The sequence below is a fragment of the Rosa rugosa genome, chromosome 6, assembly GCF_958449725.1.
Source record: "Rosa rugosa chromosome 6, drRosRugo1.1, whole genome shotgun sequence".
NCBI classification, from domain to species: Eukaryota; Viridiplantae; Streptophyta; class Magnoliopsida; order Rosales; family Rosaceae; genus Rosa; species Rosa rugosa.
The window spans coordinates 39,389,026-39,407,533 of record NC_084825.1 but is presented as its reverse complement, the minus strand read 5'-3'; the positions used below and the strand labels follow the sequence as shown (position 1 = coordinate 39,407,533).

Below are 18,508 nucleotides of genomic sequence, written 5' to 3'. Positions count from 1 at the left end.
ATAATTCACAATCAATCACTTAACCATATTTCACTCTACTTAACCACATTACTCTCTTAAGCCACAAGTGGATTGTCTCTGCATCCCCATCCCCACCACAAATTAGCCGAGCCCTCCGAGGTTTGCACAAACAAAGTTTCCGTGCCTAGTAACCTCGCAACAATTTTAAACTAAACTTTAAAATACGACCATTTGGTATAGTTACATAACTCTCTCATATTTATAGCAAGAGGTCATAATTTCGACTCAAGTCTTATAAATTGTTATGATTCTGAATGTGAAATGAATTGTTCAGTACAATTTGGTCTCATTGTAAATGGAAGGCTGTGAGTTCGACTCACAATAAACTAATTGTTGTATATTAATTATTCATTTAATTTATTCAAAAAAAAAAAATTATTCATTTAATAAAATAATGTGAAATGAATTATATGACATTAATTAAAATAAAAAGTCAAAATTAAAACAATAATCATGTGACAGTAATCATAGTTTAGTATTTACAAATCAGAGTTGCTTTCATTACACTCTGATCTTTGTCTTGCCTTAAATCTATCTCATGAAAGAAAGCAACAATAACATCATACTCCAAAGTCACAAAAAACTAACATTTATATATGGCCGACCAACTAGTACGAGCTCCATTTACCTACCAATTTCAGGCCATAAAAATTACAGCTAATTAACACCTTATGCCTAATCTCTCATTATTTCCACCAACTAATCAATTGATATATTGCAATCATTGCATGTAGCTTTGCTTTATTGGCTAATCGCTACAGATAATTTAGGTTCAAATCAACTGTTTATGAGCATACCAACAAGTATTACATCTTTTTGTTTTGTCAGTGAGCGAAAGTGTCAAATTGTATTAGAATTAAGCTGGATTAAGAGTTTAATCTCCGTTCATTCTAACAACAACAAAATTTGTTTTCTTGTCAATGGATTTACGTGAACCGTAGTGTTTAGGGAAAAGTCACAGAAGGTTACCTCTACATCGAATTCCTTCTATATACGTCTGCTCTTGCAATCTTGTCAATGGACTTCCCTCTCACTATCCTCTAGTTTTTCTTCCTTATCCTCGATTAAGGATGTAACCCAAAATGTTTTCACATGAGTGTCAATATATATATATTGTTGCATTATGTGCCTTATCATGATTAAGTTTTGGGAATATCTTTGGACTCTTCTATTGTTTTTTTTTTTTAAATAAAAGTTGCGGTGACTACTGAGTACTATTCCAAAAGTATGGTTCAAGTTATTCGATTCTGGCAACACCACCGCTTCTGGCCACACCACATTCGTTTTCACCAAACTCCGTCGGTGTCATCCAGCTTCGATAATACCAGTCCGATTGGACAGAGAACCTCACTTTGAGACAAATCTGAGGTATGAAACTCAAATATCAATGATAAAGGAAAATACATATCGACAGGCGAGGTTATATTAGTATTTACTACTAATTGTATTGATGCATTTTGAATAAAATTTTATTCTTAATAGGTGGTTAAATTGAGAACACTATCGGTGTTGAGCCAATTAGTAGTGGCTAACGTGAGTTACACTTGTTGTTATGCCTGATTTATGGTTCTCAAACTTGATTTCTTAAGCTAGGGTTTCAAAAAGATGCGTTAACTCAGCCAATTTTTGATGTGAGAATTGGCTACATTTTGCGATGTAGATATATATGGTACATGACTTGACAATTTTCTAACGTGAAAACTAGTTACCCCCCATGTGACGTAGTAGTTTAATAATAAATTACAATAAGAATTCAATGGATTTTATATACAAAAGAAAGAAGAAAATGTGACTGTCAACTATAGTGTAAATAGAATCGAGATTTTCTACTATGCTGAATTATAGTGGGTGTTTGATCGCATAATATTTTGGTTTCATTCCATTTGTATGTTGTTTTCCCCCTAATCGAATGACTCTCGATGCAGTCATGATGACTGTGAAATAATTGTCCGAGTAGATTCTCCACATACACTTTCAATAATATAAGGAGAGGTATCACAAACTTTGTGAATGATTCATGACCTACAATGTGGTAGCATTAATATCGAAAACCTTATATATATCTGTTTCAGGCTGAAGGCAGCTGATAACAATAATCAAGACGTCTAAATCCAATTTCTTAGTATGCAACAACTTCAGAAACCTCTCTGATCAATTAGTTTGGTTTCTAGTTTGGATTTTGGACCCATATGAATTAGCATTAGGGCCCCAAAGTTTCTTTCGAACCTATTGAGAAATTATTGGAGGCAAGGACCACTTCATATCATCTTCACCAGGTCGATCATCAACCTTTCTTCTTCACAATTTGGAGACCTTTGTCTTTGGCAATGTTTCTCTCAACCCGCTCGTCTCAATCCGAATAATTAATGGAGCCCAGCACCTAATTGTTTGTTACCCATGCCATGTACTTGTGAGGTTTGCTCTTAATTGGGTGATTGTGAAGTGTGAACCGTCAATTCAATTGCACAAATAGGGTTGCGAAATCGGCAAGTGCACACGCGCTCACCGAATTTATTAGAAACAAATTGAATAATTCTCGTGCATTTGTTTATTTCCCATTGAACACATCTTGTACATACACCACATTGCCCAGCATAATCAGTTATGGCTTGGAGGTATCTCCGGTTATGCCAAGTTCTCGCGGGTGTGACCTACCTACGGGAACACCAGAAGCCAGACTTTCACTTGAGCCAGACTCAGGCCCAGTCACAACAAATGCCATAGAGGGTAGAATGCTCAAAACTGATGCATTTCTTTTTTTTTGATCAAAAGATGAACTTCATTAATAAACGAAGATTACAATGAGATTGGGAGCAAAAGCTTTCAGAAGAAAACTATGCCCACATTAGATTTCACACTCGAAGTCCATACTGACACACTGGTAGAGCCAACTAGGCCCCGACTCCAAACATAATAAAGGGTGACTCAACTTCAAGGCTTCTTTTGCAAGGCGATGTGCAACCTTGTTACAATCTCGCCTTACAAACCGCCAACTACAACTAACAAAAGACTTAAGTAACTGTCTAACTTCATCTAAAATATGACCTTCCAAACTTAGGTCATCACTACTAATATTTAAAGCATTGAAAACTGTTAAAGCATCTCCCTCCACTTCCAATTTATTAAACCCAACATGCAAAGCAAACCTTAGACCATGAAGCATCGCTAAAGACTCCACTGCTCTTGGGGGAAGGTTACCGACCTGAGGAACTGCCAAGGCACCTTTAAGCTTGCCCAAATGATCCCGGAAAACAGCTCCAATTCCACTTACACCATTTCTGACATTGGTAGCGCCGTCAAAATTTAATTTGAGACATCCCATACCTGGAGGTTCCCAACTCGCAGTCTCCCTCTGTACCACCGAATTAGGCAAAACATGATCCGAATTCTTGATATTGGCATTGCAATACTGCATCTGCCACTCCCCATCAGCTAGCACCAAATCCTCTGATCTCAAAGTCTTTTCTCCATGCCTATGCAGATTTCTATTTCTCCAAAGCCACCACACCATTAATCCAAAGAACTCCATGTCACTTCTTACAGCAACCTTTTGCACATGTGAAATTAAATCCAAGAAGGAGGGCTCCTTCCACGTATTACAAACTTCACTCAAGAAGGTCAGATTCCACACTCTTCTAGCCATAGGACAATCCCAAAAAACATGAATAGGAGTTTCACAAGGAGCACCGCATTGCCAACAACTTGCATCTGGTGTAATTCTTCTTTTTTGTAGATTATGACCACATGGCAAAAAATTTTGAATGGCCCTCCAAAGCAATAATTTAATCTTGTGTGGGACAAATAGGCTCCAAACCTTTTTCCATATATCTGGAAGAGTAGAAGAACTGCTCCCAGCCACACTATTACCATTCTTAGCTTGCAAACCCCGGGCCACCCAGTACCCTGTCTTTACACTAAAGCTGCCATTTGTTGTAAAGTGCCATACCAACTTGTCTGGAACGGATCTCAAACCCATAGGCATACTTAAAATCATGTCAACCTCATGTGCAAGAAAGATTGATTTTTCCTTTCAAAAAAAAAAAAAAAAAAAGAAAGATTGATTTTAATAAAGGAACGTTCCAAGCTCCAGACTCAGTAAACAAACTTTCCACCTTTAAATCCACCGAAATATTAAGAGGAGATACGACTTTAAAACCTGTTGGGGAGGGTAGCCAACGATCGCCTTTAATACTAACACTTTTCCCATTTCCAATTCGCCATCTCGTTCCATGATCAAGAACTTGTTTCCCCCATAATAATCCTCTCCAAACTGCCGAAGGCGTTGTCCCTAAGGAAGCATTCAGAAAACTCGTATTTGGAAAATATTTTGCTTGCAGAAGCGTACTAACCAAAGAAGGTCTACCCCAGAAGATTCGCCAAACTGTCTTAGCAAGCATGGATTGATTAAAAGCCCTTAGGTCCCGGAAGCCTAACCCACCATCCTCCTTCTTGTTACACAACCTCTCCCAACTACACCAATGAATTCCTCTAGCTCCACCACTTTTACCCCACCAAAATTGACTAACTTTCGATTGAAATTTCTTGCACACACCAACTGGCAATTGGAACACACTCATAGAATAAGTGGGAATAGCTTGAGCCACTGCTTTAATTAAAACAAGCTTACCCGCTTTTGAGAGGAACTTCCCTTGCCAACCCTGTAAATGAAAATCCAATCTTTCATTCATCTTCCGGAAAACATCTTTCTTGTTCCTACCTATCGTCGTTGGGAGTGTTTGGCTCCAATTTTGTTGCAGCTGGTCAACAGTCTCTTTTCTTGCGCGGGCGTGCCAGCACCGTTCGGGTGCGGTCGTCGGGGGTGTCCCTTGACCTGACTTCTATCAAGCGATTGTAGACGAGGAGAGCACCAACCTCGTCGCGGGATTCTTTGTGCCTCGTGGTGAGGACTTTGCTGTAGTTTCTTCTTGTTCACACAATCGATACTCAATATTGCAGATTGAGCAGAGCGAAATCACCGGGAAGTATTGAGATCTTGCTAAAGCGTGACTTTAGCTTGGCTGGGTTGCTAGGGCGTTACCCTTGCTTGGCTGGTTCTGTAACCGTTGTGGTTGCGGCACTACCGTCGGCTCCCAAGGAGACTAGGACCGAAGCACGTTGACAGAGGATTTGGTGGCACTGAAAGTCGGCTTCTGAGAAGACTAGGACTAGGAGTGTGATCACCGGTAAGAGAAAGAGAAGGAGAGGAGTTACTCTTAGAGAGGTTTGCTCTAGAGAGAACTTAGATCATCTTAGAGATGTTGTTGTTGAATGTGAATGTGTGTTTTAGAATGAGAGGAGAATGTGTTTATATAGGGAAGAAAAAGAAGAGTGAAATGATGAGTGGAAGAAAAATAATGAAAGTGGAGTATGAAAGTGATTTGTAAAATATGGAAAAGATAGAGAAATGATGAAATGAAAGCAAAGCATGAAGGTGTAGAAACATAGAAGTGATGATGATCTATTAAAGAGATTGTCATGAAAAATATATCCAAGGAAAAGAAGAAAAGCATCTAGCTTTCTTCATGTGGGTAGGAAACATGAACATGTGAATATTGAGCTGGTTTTAGGTCAGTTTCTGCCTCTTTATTCCTTCAATTATTTCTCCAACAAGACTTCCGAATGAGCTTTCGACTTCTTCATAAAAAATGTTCCACTATGAGTGTAGATCATCCTGACAAATTTTCAGAGCTTTATTCCATGCGGTTGGGCTGGAAATGCTGCTGGACCTCTTACAGGTCCAGTTTTCCAGTTTTGCTTCTGTAGAAAATTGGACTGATTGTTTGAATGCCTTCCACTCTAAAATATCTCTGGCACTCTTCATAAGAAATGATCCTTGGGATGTCTAGATTTGATCTGGACAGTTTTAGCTCATTTCAATTTCATTTGGTTAGTCTGCAGCCCCTCCTTCCTTGTTTAGCTCGGTTTCTCCTAGCCGAAGTAGGAAAATGTGCTAAAGTTGACTTTTCATGTTTACATGCTTCCATGCTTCCATAATAGGCTTTATTTAGCATCTAAATATATATTTCGAATTTGTCGATAATATATAGCTTGAGCCACTGACATTTGCTCAATTTCTCCAAGACGTGCCTTGTCAGGCCAAAATGTTTATTTTGGGTCCAAACAGGGAGGCCTAAATACTTCTCATGAAAATCCACCACCGGGACACTTAGAATTTCTTGTATCTCCATTCTCACCTGATCATAAACATTAGGACCAAAAGACAGTGTCGATTTTTGAAAGTTGATACGCTGCCCTGCAGCACTCTCATAAAGTAACAAGCACTGCTTCAAGGAAACACAATCCTGGGTGGTTGCATTCACAAATAATAAACTGTCATCTGCAAACAAGAGATGAGAAATGGATGGTGCAGAAGGAGTCACTTTCACCCCGTGAATCCAACCCCTCTCGTCTGCTTGATGAAGAAGACCTGATAAACCTTCAGATACAAGAAGAAAAAGATATGGAGAAAGAGGATCACCTTGCCGAATGCCTCTTGTGGGGTTAAAGTGTCCAACCGGTTGACCTTTCCATAGGATAGAAAAAGATACCGACTGAACACACTTCATTATTAAACTCACCCACTGATCCGCAAACCCCAACTTCTTCATTACCTCTTCAAGAAAAATCCACTCTACCCGATCATATGCTTTGCTAATATCTAATTTAAGCACCATCTTTGGCTCTGTAGTTGTCTTCTGAACACGAATGCTATGGACAGTTTCAAAGGCTGCAATGACATTGTCCTGGATGTTTCGACCGGGAACAAAAGCACTTTGAGTACTAGAGATGATATCTGGCAGATGCTTCTTCAATCTATTTGCAATGGTTTTAGAAATTAACTTATACACTGTGGAACAAAGGCTTATAGGTCGAAACTCTGTCACCTGCTTCGGAGACGAAATTTTTGGAATAAGTGATATGAGAGTATGATTAAAATCAGCCAAGTCCTTCCCGTCATTTAATACACCCAAACAGAAATCACAAACAACATCTCCCACTACCTCCCAGTAAGATTTAAAGAATAACACCGACATACCATCCAGTCCTGGAGACTTTGTTGCACCCATGTGTTTCAAGGCCACCTCTATTTCCCATCTCTCAAATTTCTGTAACAGCTTGCCATTCACTTCATCTGTAACTTTCTTCGGAATGGTATCTAGCACCAAACTCACATTATTACACCCTTCTGCTGTATACAAATTAGAGAAATAAGAAACAAAAGCATTTTGAATTGTTTCCAGGTCTTCACACCAAACTCCATCTTCATCAAATACACCTTGGATTTTATTCTGTTGACCACGTCCCTTGGCCATAGCATGGAAGAACTTCGTGTTCTTGTCTCCCTCTTGCAACCATTGAACACGGGATTTCTGCTTCCAAAGAGACTCCTCATATTCGGCATATTTTTCCAGCTCATATCTTATAGCCCTACGTTGACTTTTCTCTGCATCAGAGGACACATCAATTGGATAGCGCTGCAACTCAGCTTTCAACGCTGCAATCTTCCTTGGAATATGACCCACAACCTTCTGATTCCACTCTTGTAACCTCTCTGCACAGAACCGTAACTTTGAAGATAGAGTTTCAGATTCCATTACTCCCCATGCATCCTTCACAATAGACCCACATTGATCATCTTTGACCCAAAAGCTTTCAAATAAAAACCTCCTAGTAGACCTTTGCTGTTTCGGCAGACCAACTCCCTTCAAGTCAAACACTAAAGGAAGATGATTGCTAGCCCCAACTTCCAAGTGAAATACGTGTGCTTGGGGAAAGGAAACTGATGCATTTCAGTTCCACATTGAAAACAAGGCTGAGGCTAATCCCCTATAAAATCTCTCTCTCTCTCTCTCTCTCTCTCTCTCTCTCTCTCTCTCTCTCTCTCTCTCTCTCTCTCTCTCTCTCTCTCTCTCTCTCTCTCTCCTACACACTTATTATTACCTAACACTCTGCCAATATTAATACATTTACTGACTTAGGCATCAGAGCATGAAGATCGTTCGCATTGTCTCCCTCTTGATGCTTGTGTATTGTATTTGACAGGTGGAGGCCTCGCATACCTCACTAAACCAGCTGAGACTCCGGACCTGCGTTCGTGTTAACTACAAACTCAAAACTACTACACCTTTTTTTTTTCCTTCCAATAGCAAGAAAAGATGTTTTGTATATCTAATTCACGACCTTAGTGATACATCGTTTCATCAAATCTCGTGTTTAAAAACAAACAAAAAATACGCAACAACAAAATTTTGCGATTACAGTTCAAATTTAGGGTTTTATTTTCTTGACAAAATCAATAAAAATACATTTAAGTGAAATAACTTTCTATTGAAAATTTGAAATAGCAATATAGAATTTTTATAATTTATACTAGTTATTATAAGTAGTTTTTTGCTGTTTTTTTTTTTTTTAATAAAAAGGATGACAATTTTTTTTGATAGAACAGGCTTGTACAAGAAGTAGAAACTAATTCATCAAGTACCAGAGGGACACTCCTACTCCATCAAGTAGAAAAGAATTAGTGTTTACCATTAATTATATTGATGTATTTTGAATAAAATCTTAAAAACATGTTTTTCTCTCTGACTCTCTCACGCGAGAATGTCCGCTTGCGGCTATCTAACCCGAGGGCCGGCGGTATACCTACGATTGGAAAGGTGGGATTTTCTCTTCTCTCTGATCGCTCTTCCGGGGACGGCGGTGAGCTTCGTCTTCATCGAGTCGCTGAGTTTGCTGCATCTGCTCATCTTCTGTTGATTGGAGGCGCCTTTGCCTTATGGCGGGGGGGGGGGGGGGGATATCTCGGTGGTGGTGCTCTGCTGGCGGCTGCGACGGCGGTGCGGCATGATTTCAAGTCTGGCAGCGTTGTGGCTTTTTCTGGATGGCTCGTTGATGGTGGAAGGAGTGAGAGCGAGTCTGTTGGTTGTTTCATGTTTCTACCCACGTCGTTCGAACCGGGTGGATTGGATCTGGCTTGGGTAGTGTTTGTCGATGCTTTCCGGGTCGCTGAGGATGGCGGCGATGTGGTGGCTGGTCTGGTCAATTGGCTGGGAGCTATGGGATCGGCGATGGTAGTAGTAGCGCCGGCGGTCATGTTGCTATCGGTGGAGGTTCTGTGCAGGCTAGGGTTTCCAATGGTTGGGAATTCTGGGCCTCAAGTGGGAGGTTGGGCCTCCTTTGTTATTTTGTTTTTCTTTTTAGTTTTAGTATTGGGTCTGCCTTCTTTTTTATCAAAGGAGGTTAGGTCAAGTTTCTTTTTTTGAGAGAATAGGTCGCAAAGATCTAATTTGCTCTGTTGATCTTTTACTCGCTTCGGAGCGTTAGGTTTTTGTTAGAATAAAGGTGCGTAATCTTAAAAGGTGGGTGTACTGGGGGTATACTGGTTTCTTATTCTGTATTGAGAATAGGTTCTTAGGGTACTCTGTAATACGGCTCTTTCTGACGGCCTCTAGGGGTGTGTCGTGTTGGTACTGCTTGCTGAAATACAATATTGGGATGACATTTTTACTCAAAAAAAAAAAAAAAAAAAATCTTACTTTTAATAAGTGGTTAAGTTGAGAACACTATCCATCTATGATCTATCTATATTGACCCGATTAGTAACGGCCCACATGAGATCAAACTTTGTGTAACCACATAGCAGCAAAAGTTAAAATCGAGGTGGTGATCTGTTTGGGTTGGGCCAGTAAACTATGAATAAATCCGGCCCAACGGGTCAACCCACAATCCCAGTTGGCGGGATAAGAAAGAAATGCTGGGGAGCTTAAACCCTATCTCTATAAATCCCTTCACCTCCGTCTCCTCAAAACTCTTAAACCCTAAAAATCCCCATTTTGGGGACTCCAGACTCCTCTCTCAAGTCTCACCTTCTCCATGAAAACGACGTCGCTTTCGTCCACTATTATGCCCGTTAAGCTCCTCCTCAACAACCCTTCTCTCCCAGTAACCCGCTTCCTCTCCATGAAATTCGGACCCTCCATTTCCGCTCCTCGACCCGTACCCGCTTTCTCCCGGGTCTTCCCGCTCCGCCTCAGGTACCTCGCCCTCGGCTCCCACCGCACGTTCTCCACCCGCGCCTTCCGGACCCCACGAACCGGGTCGGGCTCCCAATTCTCGCGCGGCTACGAGCGGAAGGCGGCGGTCGGGGGATCCAAGAGCCTGGTCGACGACGAGGCGGAGCTGAGTGACTGGGTCAGCGAGTTGAGGACCGACCCGACCCGCGGTGGCCGGGGAGAGGAATCGGACGGTGGTGGTCGGAGAGGTAGTAGGGTTAGAGATAGGGGCGGCGATAGAGAGCCGTATCCGGCGAAGCGGAGCAGGAGAGATAGCGGCGCCGACGAGTTTTGTGAGTCGAGAACTCGGGGAGGGTTTCGGAATCCGAGTCGGTCGTTTCCGGGAAGTTCTCGGATGAGTAAAAGGGATGATGATGACAGAGAAGGTAGGTCGTTTCCGGCGAGAAGCAGTTCGAGCTCGAATGACCGGTTTGGTGAGTCGAATCGGAGACGATTTCCGAGCTCGAATCCGTCGGCATTTACTAGAAATCCACGGATGGATAGAAGGTTTGATAACAAATTCGGGGACAATGCTGTGAAGAAGGAAGATGAGTTTCCGGGGAGGAGAGGTCCGAATTTCAGAGGGAATTCGAATGCGAGTTCGAGTTCTTTGAGTAAGAGAGGAGGGAGAGAGGTGGATTCGGGTTTCAGACGAGGCGGCGAGGGGTTGAGGAAGGGTGGGAGAGATTCGAGGAAGGAAAAGGAAATGCTTGTGGTGGATGATAGTGATGAGGATGAGGAGGTGAATGAGCTTGGTGTTGGTATTGGGGATTTGCTTACCGAGGAAGATAGTGATAGTGCTGCTGCGGATGAGGATGATGAGTATGAAGGATTGAAAAATAAGAGTGCAGCTGCATTGTTTGGTTCGGATAAGGAAGTGGTGACTCAGAAGGCTGTGCCGAAAAGTTCAGCGGGAGACTCTGACTCTTATTTGAGCGAGTCAAGGTATGCTTGCATCGACATTTTATGTGATGGGATTCGTTTCAAGTTGCTTGATTGGCTAAATTTTTCTGCAATGCTTGCAGGTTTGATCAGTGTTCGGTCTCACCACTGTCCTTGAAGGGAATCAAGGATGCAGGATATGAGAACATGACTGTGGTACAAGAGGCTACTCTTCCCATCATACTCAAAGGTTTGCTCTTTACGGAACTATTCATGATCGTTACAATTAGGGTACTGTTTTCTTTTGAATAGTGGATTTTCAAGAGGACTAGTTTTAAAACAACAACCATCAATTCCATTGCTTAATCTGTAATGACCATAAATTAGAGAATAATCTGTGTCCCCTATAGAATGTCTGTTCTTATCTGTTGTTAAAATTGATTGATCTGCGTGTGTTCATGTTATGGAAGTGCTTTTTTCCTGATTAATTATGTTTTGTAGGCAAGGATGTTCTAGCCAAGGCTAAAACCGGAACTGGAAAAACTGTTGCATTCCTGGTATGACACCTTATTTATGTTTCTCTGTCTGAATAAGTTTTAAAAAGTAAAAATGAACTTTGTAAATTCGATGCTTCTCTAGTTTATCCATCATATGGCATTTATTTACCAATAGATGTGATTACAGGAGTTTCTTTACATCCTACTAAATGCTGAAATTCTTTGTTTCAGCTTCCATCAATTGAAGTTGTTGTAAACTCACCTCCTATTGGACGCGATCATAAGAGACCCCCAATTTCTGTACTTGTAATATGCCCAACCCGAGAGCTGGCGAGTCAAGCTGCAGCAGAAGCCAATAAATTGTTGAAGTATCATCCTTCTATTGGTGTTCAAGTTGTGATAGGAGGTACAAGACTTGCTCTAGAACAGAAACGCATGCAAGCAAACCCTTGCCAGGTAACATCTCTATCTTTTCTGGAGGACTTTGTCAATTGCTGTATTGTCCTGTTTCATTCCCCTGATCACTTAACTAGTCAAAGATCAATTGAGTTGATGTTTTATTAGACATTGTTAAAGCAGTAGAATCTCATGGATTGGTTAGGAGTGAATGGTTTACTAAGTTAGTTGATTGGATATATCAAGTGGAATTAAGGTACTAGGAGCGAAGGTTGAATTAAGGTATAGGGAGTAAATGTCGAATTAAGGTAGTTGTCCTATTTTCTGACATAACAGGTATTCCATATACTTAAATCACCACTATAAAATAATCTTTTACTGAATGCCCAGCTAGTTTGATACTCGCTCTTTGCTGCATGTCTACCATAAATAGGATGCAGTTAAGGACAAAAATGAAAACTCATGCCAACATAATCACATGATGTTATCTATATCTGATTTGTCACATTTATAACTAATAGATTCTTGTCGCTACACCGGGAAGGCTCAAAGATCACATTGAGAATACCGCAGGTTTCGCAACTAGGCTGATGGGTGTCAAAGTCCTCATTCTTGATGAAGCTGATCATCTACTGGATATGGGGTTCCGTAAAGACATTGAAAGGATTATAGCAGCTGTTCCAAAACAGCGACAGACACTACTGTTCTCTGCCACCGTTCCAGAAGAGGTTTCTTTCACACCTTATTTTTTTGGAAAAATTTAAAAAGAACCTACATATTCATTACAGTATATGTGACATGATATCATCCCTGATTGTAGGTCCGTCAAATCTGTCACATCGCTTTGAAAAGAGATCATGAATTTATTAACACGGTTCAGGAAGGCAGTGAAGAGACACATGCGCAGGTAGGATCTTGAATGACATGTATATGTGTATATTATAACTAATACTGACAACAGACAACTTAATAATTGTATGTATTGTTGAGGTTTGTATTCTAAAAATGTTGATGATTTCAGGTCAGACAAACCCATTTGGTTGCTCCTTTGGACAAACACTTTTCCTTTGTATATAGTCTTCTTAAAGAGCACATTGCTGACGATCCTGACTATAAGGTATGTATTGTAGTACCACACAGCCTAGGTTAGTAGGTTGTTGGTATATTCAATTTTTTTGTAGAAGAATTGTGGATGCTTGCATTAGTATCAATTGAATCGATCACTTCTATAATGGATTTTCTTTGGAGAGCATTGATGTGAACATCACCACTATTATTTCAATCTTCATCTATAATATTGGACTCTCATTTTTGCATAGGTTCTCGTATTCTGCACTACTGCAATGGTCACACGACTGGTCGCTGACCTTCTTGGTGAGCTGAACTTGAATGTTAGAGAAATCCACTCCAGAAAGCCACAGAGTTATAGAACTAGGGTTTCCGATGAATTTCGGAAATCAAAGGGTCTTATCCTTGTGACTTCTGATGTATCCGCACGAGGGGTTGATTATCCAGATGTTACTCTAGTCATACAGGTATAAAATGTCAATTATTAGCTTAGTGACTTCAGTTCATGGTCCTTTGCCATTGTTTTGTGCATGGAATATTTAGGACTATGCAGTTCATCTCTAGCTTGTTAGAAGCATGCTTGTGAGGCATTGGAATGATGAATGTATATGTATGGAGTATGCAGTTCATTTAACCCAGAACTACTCTACAAGATGTCTTTATTTTATCAGGATTTGGAGTCTTTGCCCCGTTCATGCTTTATAGAATACATATCTTTTCCAACTTCACCTGTCATTGATTCTAATCCAAGTTCCCTTATCCTCCTCCCCCATCTTGTTGCAATCACAGGTGGGCATTCCAGCTGATAGACAACAGTATATTCACCGACTTGGTAGAACTGGCCGTAAAGGCAAAGAAGGGCAAGGAATATTGCTACTGGCTCCTTGGGAGGAATTTTTCTTATCCACTATTAAAGATTTGCCAATGACCAAGGCTCCTGTACCTTTAGTTGATCCAGATACGACCAAGAAGGTGGGTTTCCTAACCCCCATCCCCCCCCCCCCCCCTCTCTTCCAGGTCTTTTCTCCATCTTCCTTGAAGCATATGGTTTTGAGTTGCTCAAGTTGCTTTATCTTAACAGGTAGCACGAGCTCTATCCCAAGTGGACATGAAGAACAAAGAAGCAGCATACCAAGCGTGGCTGGGGTATTACAATTCTAATAAGAAAATAGGGCGTGATAAGCATAGGCTTGTGGAGCTTGTGAATGAGTTTAGCCGAAGCATGGGATTGGACAACCCTCCAGCCATTGCCAAGCTTGTTCTTGGTAAAATGGGTCTTAAGAATGTCCCTGGACTGCGTTCCAAATAAGCTGATAGCAGCATATTTGGCAGTCGATGAGACTTGTCTTTTTTTATTAACGGAACACGACATGTAATTGTTGGAAACTTCCAAATTTTACCATCACATAGAGGAGTTTTCTAGTCTTCCTTGTTGAGTCCTTCAGTTATTTTCCTGCTATTGTGTTTCTAGCTTTTTGCATGAATTCTACTTTTCCTTTGCTTCTTGTTTTCTTTCACTCTGGCCAAAAGAAGACGAGGGATGAAAACGAAGATTTCTGGCATTCTCATAATATAGAAATTTGGAGTATGCTATGCATGGATGAAAGCGTCAAATGAAACCAAAGTTCAGCAAAACAGACTGCCACCTTTGCGGAGATGATTGGTTGCTTTGTGTAGCGGTTAGTTTTGCAAATTAATTTTGTACCATAGTAATGAATTCCTCTTCCTATTAAAGGTAAAACCCTAGTATGAAATAGATTATTATGCATCAGTCTATTACATTGTAAATGGGTTTTATTCATTAGCGGATCAAAACTTCAAAAAACAATTTATGTTGTTCATTATCAAACTATATTGGAGAGTCTCGACCCAATCAACCACAATCGTACGATAAATTGGGAAAGCTAGCTTGCTCCCCAAGCAACAAACCAATGATGTTTAATCGTTGTCCCTTTCGGCTCTTGATTTCCTTTTTTTACTAGGAGAACAAGAACATAAGAAGAAGAGAACAAATACCAAGAAAAACACAACAAAAGAAGACCAAGAAGAAGAGAAGAAGTAGAAGAAAGAGAAACAAGATGCCGAAGAACAAAGGAAAGGGAGGCAAGAACCACAAGAGGGGGAAGAACGAAGCCGATGACGAGAAGCGTGAGCTCCTCTTGAAACAGGAGGGCCAGGAATACGCGCAGGTCATACGCATGTTAGGCAACGGCCGATTGGAAGCCAAGTGCCAGGACGGCGTGGCCTGCCTCTGCCACATCTCCGGCAAGCTACACAAGAAGGTCTGGATCGCGGCTGGCGATATTCTCCTCGTTGGGCTAAGAGACTTCCAGGATGGCAAGGCTGATGTCATCTATAAGTACATGCCCGACGAGGCCCGGTTGCTCAAGGCTAATGGGAAGTTGAATGACAGTTTCAGGCCCAATGAGAGCGGCGACCATGATGACGACAACTCTGGCGATGGTTACATAGAGTTTGAGGATGCTGATGTTGATACAATTTGAGTTTTGTCCTGCTGGAGTGCTGGGATCATATTTTTGTTGTTATATAATGTTTGAAGTGCTAGTAATGTTGAAATATATCTAATAATGAGAATTGTTCAGTTCATCAAAGAAGTCTGCCTTTCTTAATGAATATAGATTTTATAATTTTGAGCTGCGTTTAAGTTTAACTAGACTGAATTTTCCATTCAGCGTCCAGGTCAATGGATTAATTTAAATCCATCCCTATGCTACCAGATCAATCCAATGTTTCAGAATGGCTCTCAGGTCTATTAGGTTTGATTTCCAAACAAAATTCTTTGCTTCTCTGTGTATGCTTCTTTGGGGATATTTGGAATAGAAATGAAAGGTATGAGAGTCATCTTCCAGGTCTTTTTTCCATCTTCCTTGAAGCATATGGTTTTGAGTTGCTTAAGTATACTGGTGCGCGCTTTATCTTAAAAGGTGGCACGAGCTCTATCCCAAGTGGACATGAAGAACAAAGAAGCAGCATACCAAGCGTGGCTTGGGTATTACAATTCAAATAAGAAAATAGGGCGTGATAAGCGTAGGCTTGTGGAGCTTGCAAATGAGTTTAGCCGAAGCATGGGGCTGGACAACCCTCCAGCCACTGCCAAGCTTGTCCTTGGTAAGATGGGTCTTAAGAATGTCCCTGGACTGCGTTCCAAATAAGCTTATAGCAGCATATTTGGCAGTTGGTTAGATAGTCTTTTATTATTAAGCGGAACGCGATTTGTTATTGTTGAAAACTTCCAAATTTTACCCTCACATGGAAGAGATTTCTGGCATGGTCTTCCAAATTTGTAATTGTGTGTCTAGCTCTTTACTTTGCTTCTGCTTGTTTTCTTTCACTCTGGCCAAAAGAAGACAAGGGATCGATAAGATTTCTGGCATTCTCATAAATCATAATATAGGAATTTGGAGTATGCTATTGAAACAAAAGTTGAGCGAAACAGACTACCAATACTGTCTTGCAAATTAATTTTGTACCATAGTAATGAATTCCTCTTCCTATAAAAGGTAAAATCTTAGTATAAATGGATTATCATGCATCAGTCTATTCCATTGTAACTGTTTCTTATTCATTAGCGAATCAAAACATAAATTCTAATTATAAAAAATTACAAATAAATGTCATTTTAAGACTTTGATTAGTCATAAGGCCACCTCTTTTCTTTTTTTTTTTTTCTTTTTTTTTTTTTTTTTTTTTGCACACGTAAGACCACTTTAGGGCCCAAAATCATCATCTTCTTTTTATGCTATACTCCTGAGCTATCTCTTTTTTTCTATCTACCATTTAATATGTTTGTTTTGTGGAAGCACGATCTCGATCTCAGCGCTCTCTCTCTCTACACGATGTAGTCCGTGAATTGCACACTCGATCTCTAATCGGTCATTGAGGTCATCTCTCTGCACTCTGTTTAGCTTGATTTATAGTTTGATTTTCATCATTGTGATTTCATTTTTTGTTTTGATTCGATCTTAGCGTTCTCTCTCTATGGACTATGTAGTCCGTGAATTGCACACTCTCTCGTCGAAACTACATTGAGATTCTCCATCAGGATGAAATTGAAACCACAATCGTCGGATTTTTTTTTTTTTTTTAAATTAAAATAGAGGATTAGGCGATATTAGCACCTCGTTAGCGGTCTTTGCGGATAAGTTATAGGGAGTAAAGCCCATTAATGTTTAATCAAAATCTAATTAGGGAAAGCTTGCTCCCCAAGCAACAATCAATGATATTTAATCCTGATTCCTCACGGCTCTAGATTTCCTTTTCTTACTTGGAGAACAAGAAAACCCTATATATATATATATAAGAAGTTAAGACCAAGAGGAAGAAGAAGTAGAAGAAAAACAAAACAATATGCCGAAAAACAAAGGAAAGGGAGGCAAGAACCGGAAGAGGGGGAAGAACGAAGCCGACGACGAGAAGCGCGAGCTCCTCTTCAAAGAGGACGGCCAGGAATACGCGCAGGTCACACGCATGTTAGGCAACGGCCGATTGGAAGCCAAGTGCCACGACGGCGTCGCCCGCCTCTGCCACATCTCCGGCAAGCTACACAAGAAGGTCTGGATCGCCGCCGGCGATATTCTCCTCGTCGGGCTAAGGGACTACCAGGATGGCAAGGCTGATGTCATCCACAAGTACATGCCCGACGAGGCACGGTTGCTCAAGGCTTATGGGGAGTTGAATGACAGTTTCAGGCCGAATGAGGGCGGCAATGATGACGACGACGACAACAATGGCGATGGTTACATAGAGTTTGAGGATGCTGATGTTGATAAAATTTGAGTTTTGTCCTGCTGGGATCATTTTTTGTTTTGTTTTGTTTTATAGTCTTTGATGTACTAGTACTGTTCCCATTATTTATCTAATAATGAGAATTGTTCAGTTGATCAAAGAGATTTTATTTTGTTATATATTGAATTATCAAATCTATAATTTTGAGCTGTGTTCAAGTTGAATTAGACTGAATTTTCCATTCAGCGTCCAGGTCAATGGTTTAATTTAGATCCATCCCTGTGCTACCAGATCAATAGGCTCTCAGGTCTATTAGGTTTGATTTCCAAACAATCCTTTGCTTGTGTGTGTATGCTTCTTTGGGATATTTGGAAGAATAGAAATCAAAAGGCATGAGAGTCACCTTCTTCAGGTAACCTAAAGTTGAACATTGATGCGGCATTTGATTACCCTAGTGCAGGGGCGGGATTAGGTGGAGTTTTTAGGGATGAGAATGGAGGTTTTGTTGGTAGGATTTTGCATTTCTCGAATGAATCTTCTCTCCTCAAAACGTGCTGAGCTGGAGGCATGTTTATATGGAGCACAGGTTGCGTTGGAGCATGATTCTTCCCTCTTGTTATCAAGTCTGATTGTTTGGAGGTGCATGGTTATTGAGGTTAACTCTAGAGGTGAAGCTCTACCAAAACAGATATTCTTGGTGGAAGATCTTCGATTCCTTCTCACCCAATTGAATGTTGCCAAACTCCAACACAGGGAGATCATCTACCAGCTCATGAAGCTTACTACTTGGTTGTGATTCTGTTTATTTGTTGGAACCCTCTCCTCATGTGGAGGAGGAGTTGAATT

The 18,508-nt window shown here is 40.7% G+C and overlaps 4 protein-coding genes across 4 annotated transcripts; 3 read left to right on the top strand and 1 right to left on the bottom strand.

The window, feature by feature from the left end:
* Positions 1 to 2,866: 2,866 nt before the first annotated feature.
* Positions 2,867 to 7,616, bottom strand: LOC133716766 (uncharacterized). The gene is made up of 3 exons (XM_062143425.1): positions 6,216 to 7,616; positions 4,127 to 4,679; positions 2,867 to 3,975 (listed from the first exon to the last, which is right to left on the bottom strand). The coding sequence occupies exons 1-3, from the start codon at positions 7,614 to 7,616 to the stop codon at positions 2,867 to 2,869; spliced, it is 3,063 nt and encodes a 1,020-aa protein (XP_061999409.1).
* Positions 7,617 to 9,806: 2,190 nt separating this feature from the next.
* On the top strand, positions 9,807 to 14,344 carry LOC133714815 (DEAD-box ATP-dependent RNA helicase 31-like). The gene is made up of 10 exons (XM_062141068.1): positions 9,807 to 11,018; positions 11,099 to 11,205; positions 11,457 to 11,512; positions 11,684 to 11,908; positions 12,370 to 12,576; positions 12,669 to 12,755; positions 12,870 to 12,965; positions 13,168 to 13,383; positions 13,706 to 13,888; positions 13,998 to 14,344. Exons 1-10 carry the CDS (start codon positions 9,895 to 9,897, stop codon positions 14,223 to 14,225), a joined length of 2,529 nt encoding a protein of 842 aa, XP_061997052.1. The 5' UTR covers positions 9,807 to 9,894; the 3' UTR covers positions 14,226 to 14,344.
* Positions 14,345 to 14,481: 137 nt separating this feature from the next.
* Positions 14,482 to 15,496, top strand: LOC133714816 (eukaryotic translation initiation factor 1A-like). Its single transcript, XM_062141069.1, has 2 exons — positions 14,482 to 14,595; positions 14,899 to 15,496. Exons 1-2 carry the CDS (start codon positions 14,530 to 14,532, stop codon positions 15,418 to 15,420), a joined length of 588 nt encoding a protein of 195 aa, XP_061997053.1. The 5' UTR covers positions 14,482 to 14,529; the 3' UTR covers positions 15,421 to 15,496.
* A 1,747-nt stretch (positions 15,497 to 17,243) lies between these two features.
* On the top strand, positions 17,244 to 17,863 carry LOC133717992 (eukaryotic translation initiation factor 1A-like). Its single transcript, XM_062144760.1, has one exon. The coding sequence runs from the start codon at positions 17,285 to 17,287 to the stop codon at positions 17,711 to 17,713; it is 429 nt and encodes a 142-aa protein (XP_062000744.1). The 5' UTR covers positions 17,244 to 17,284; the 3' UTR covers positions 17,714 to 17,863.
* The last annotated feature ends 645 nt before the right edge of the window (positions 17,864 to 18,508 follow it).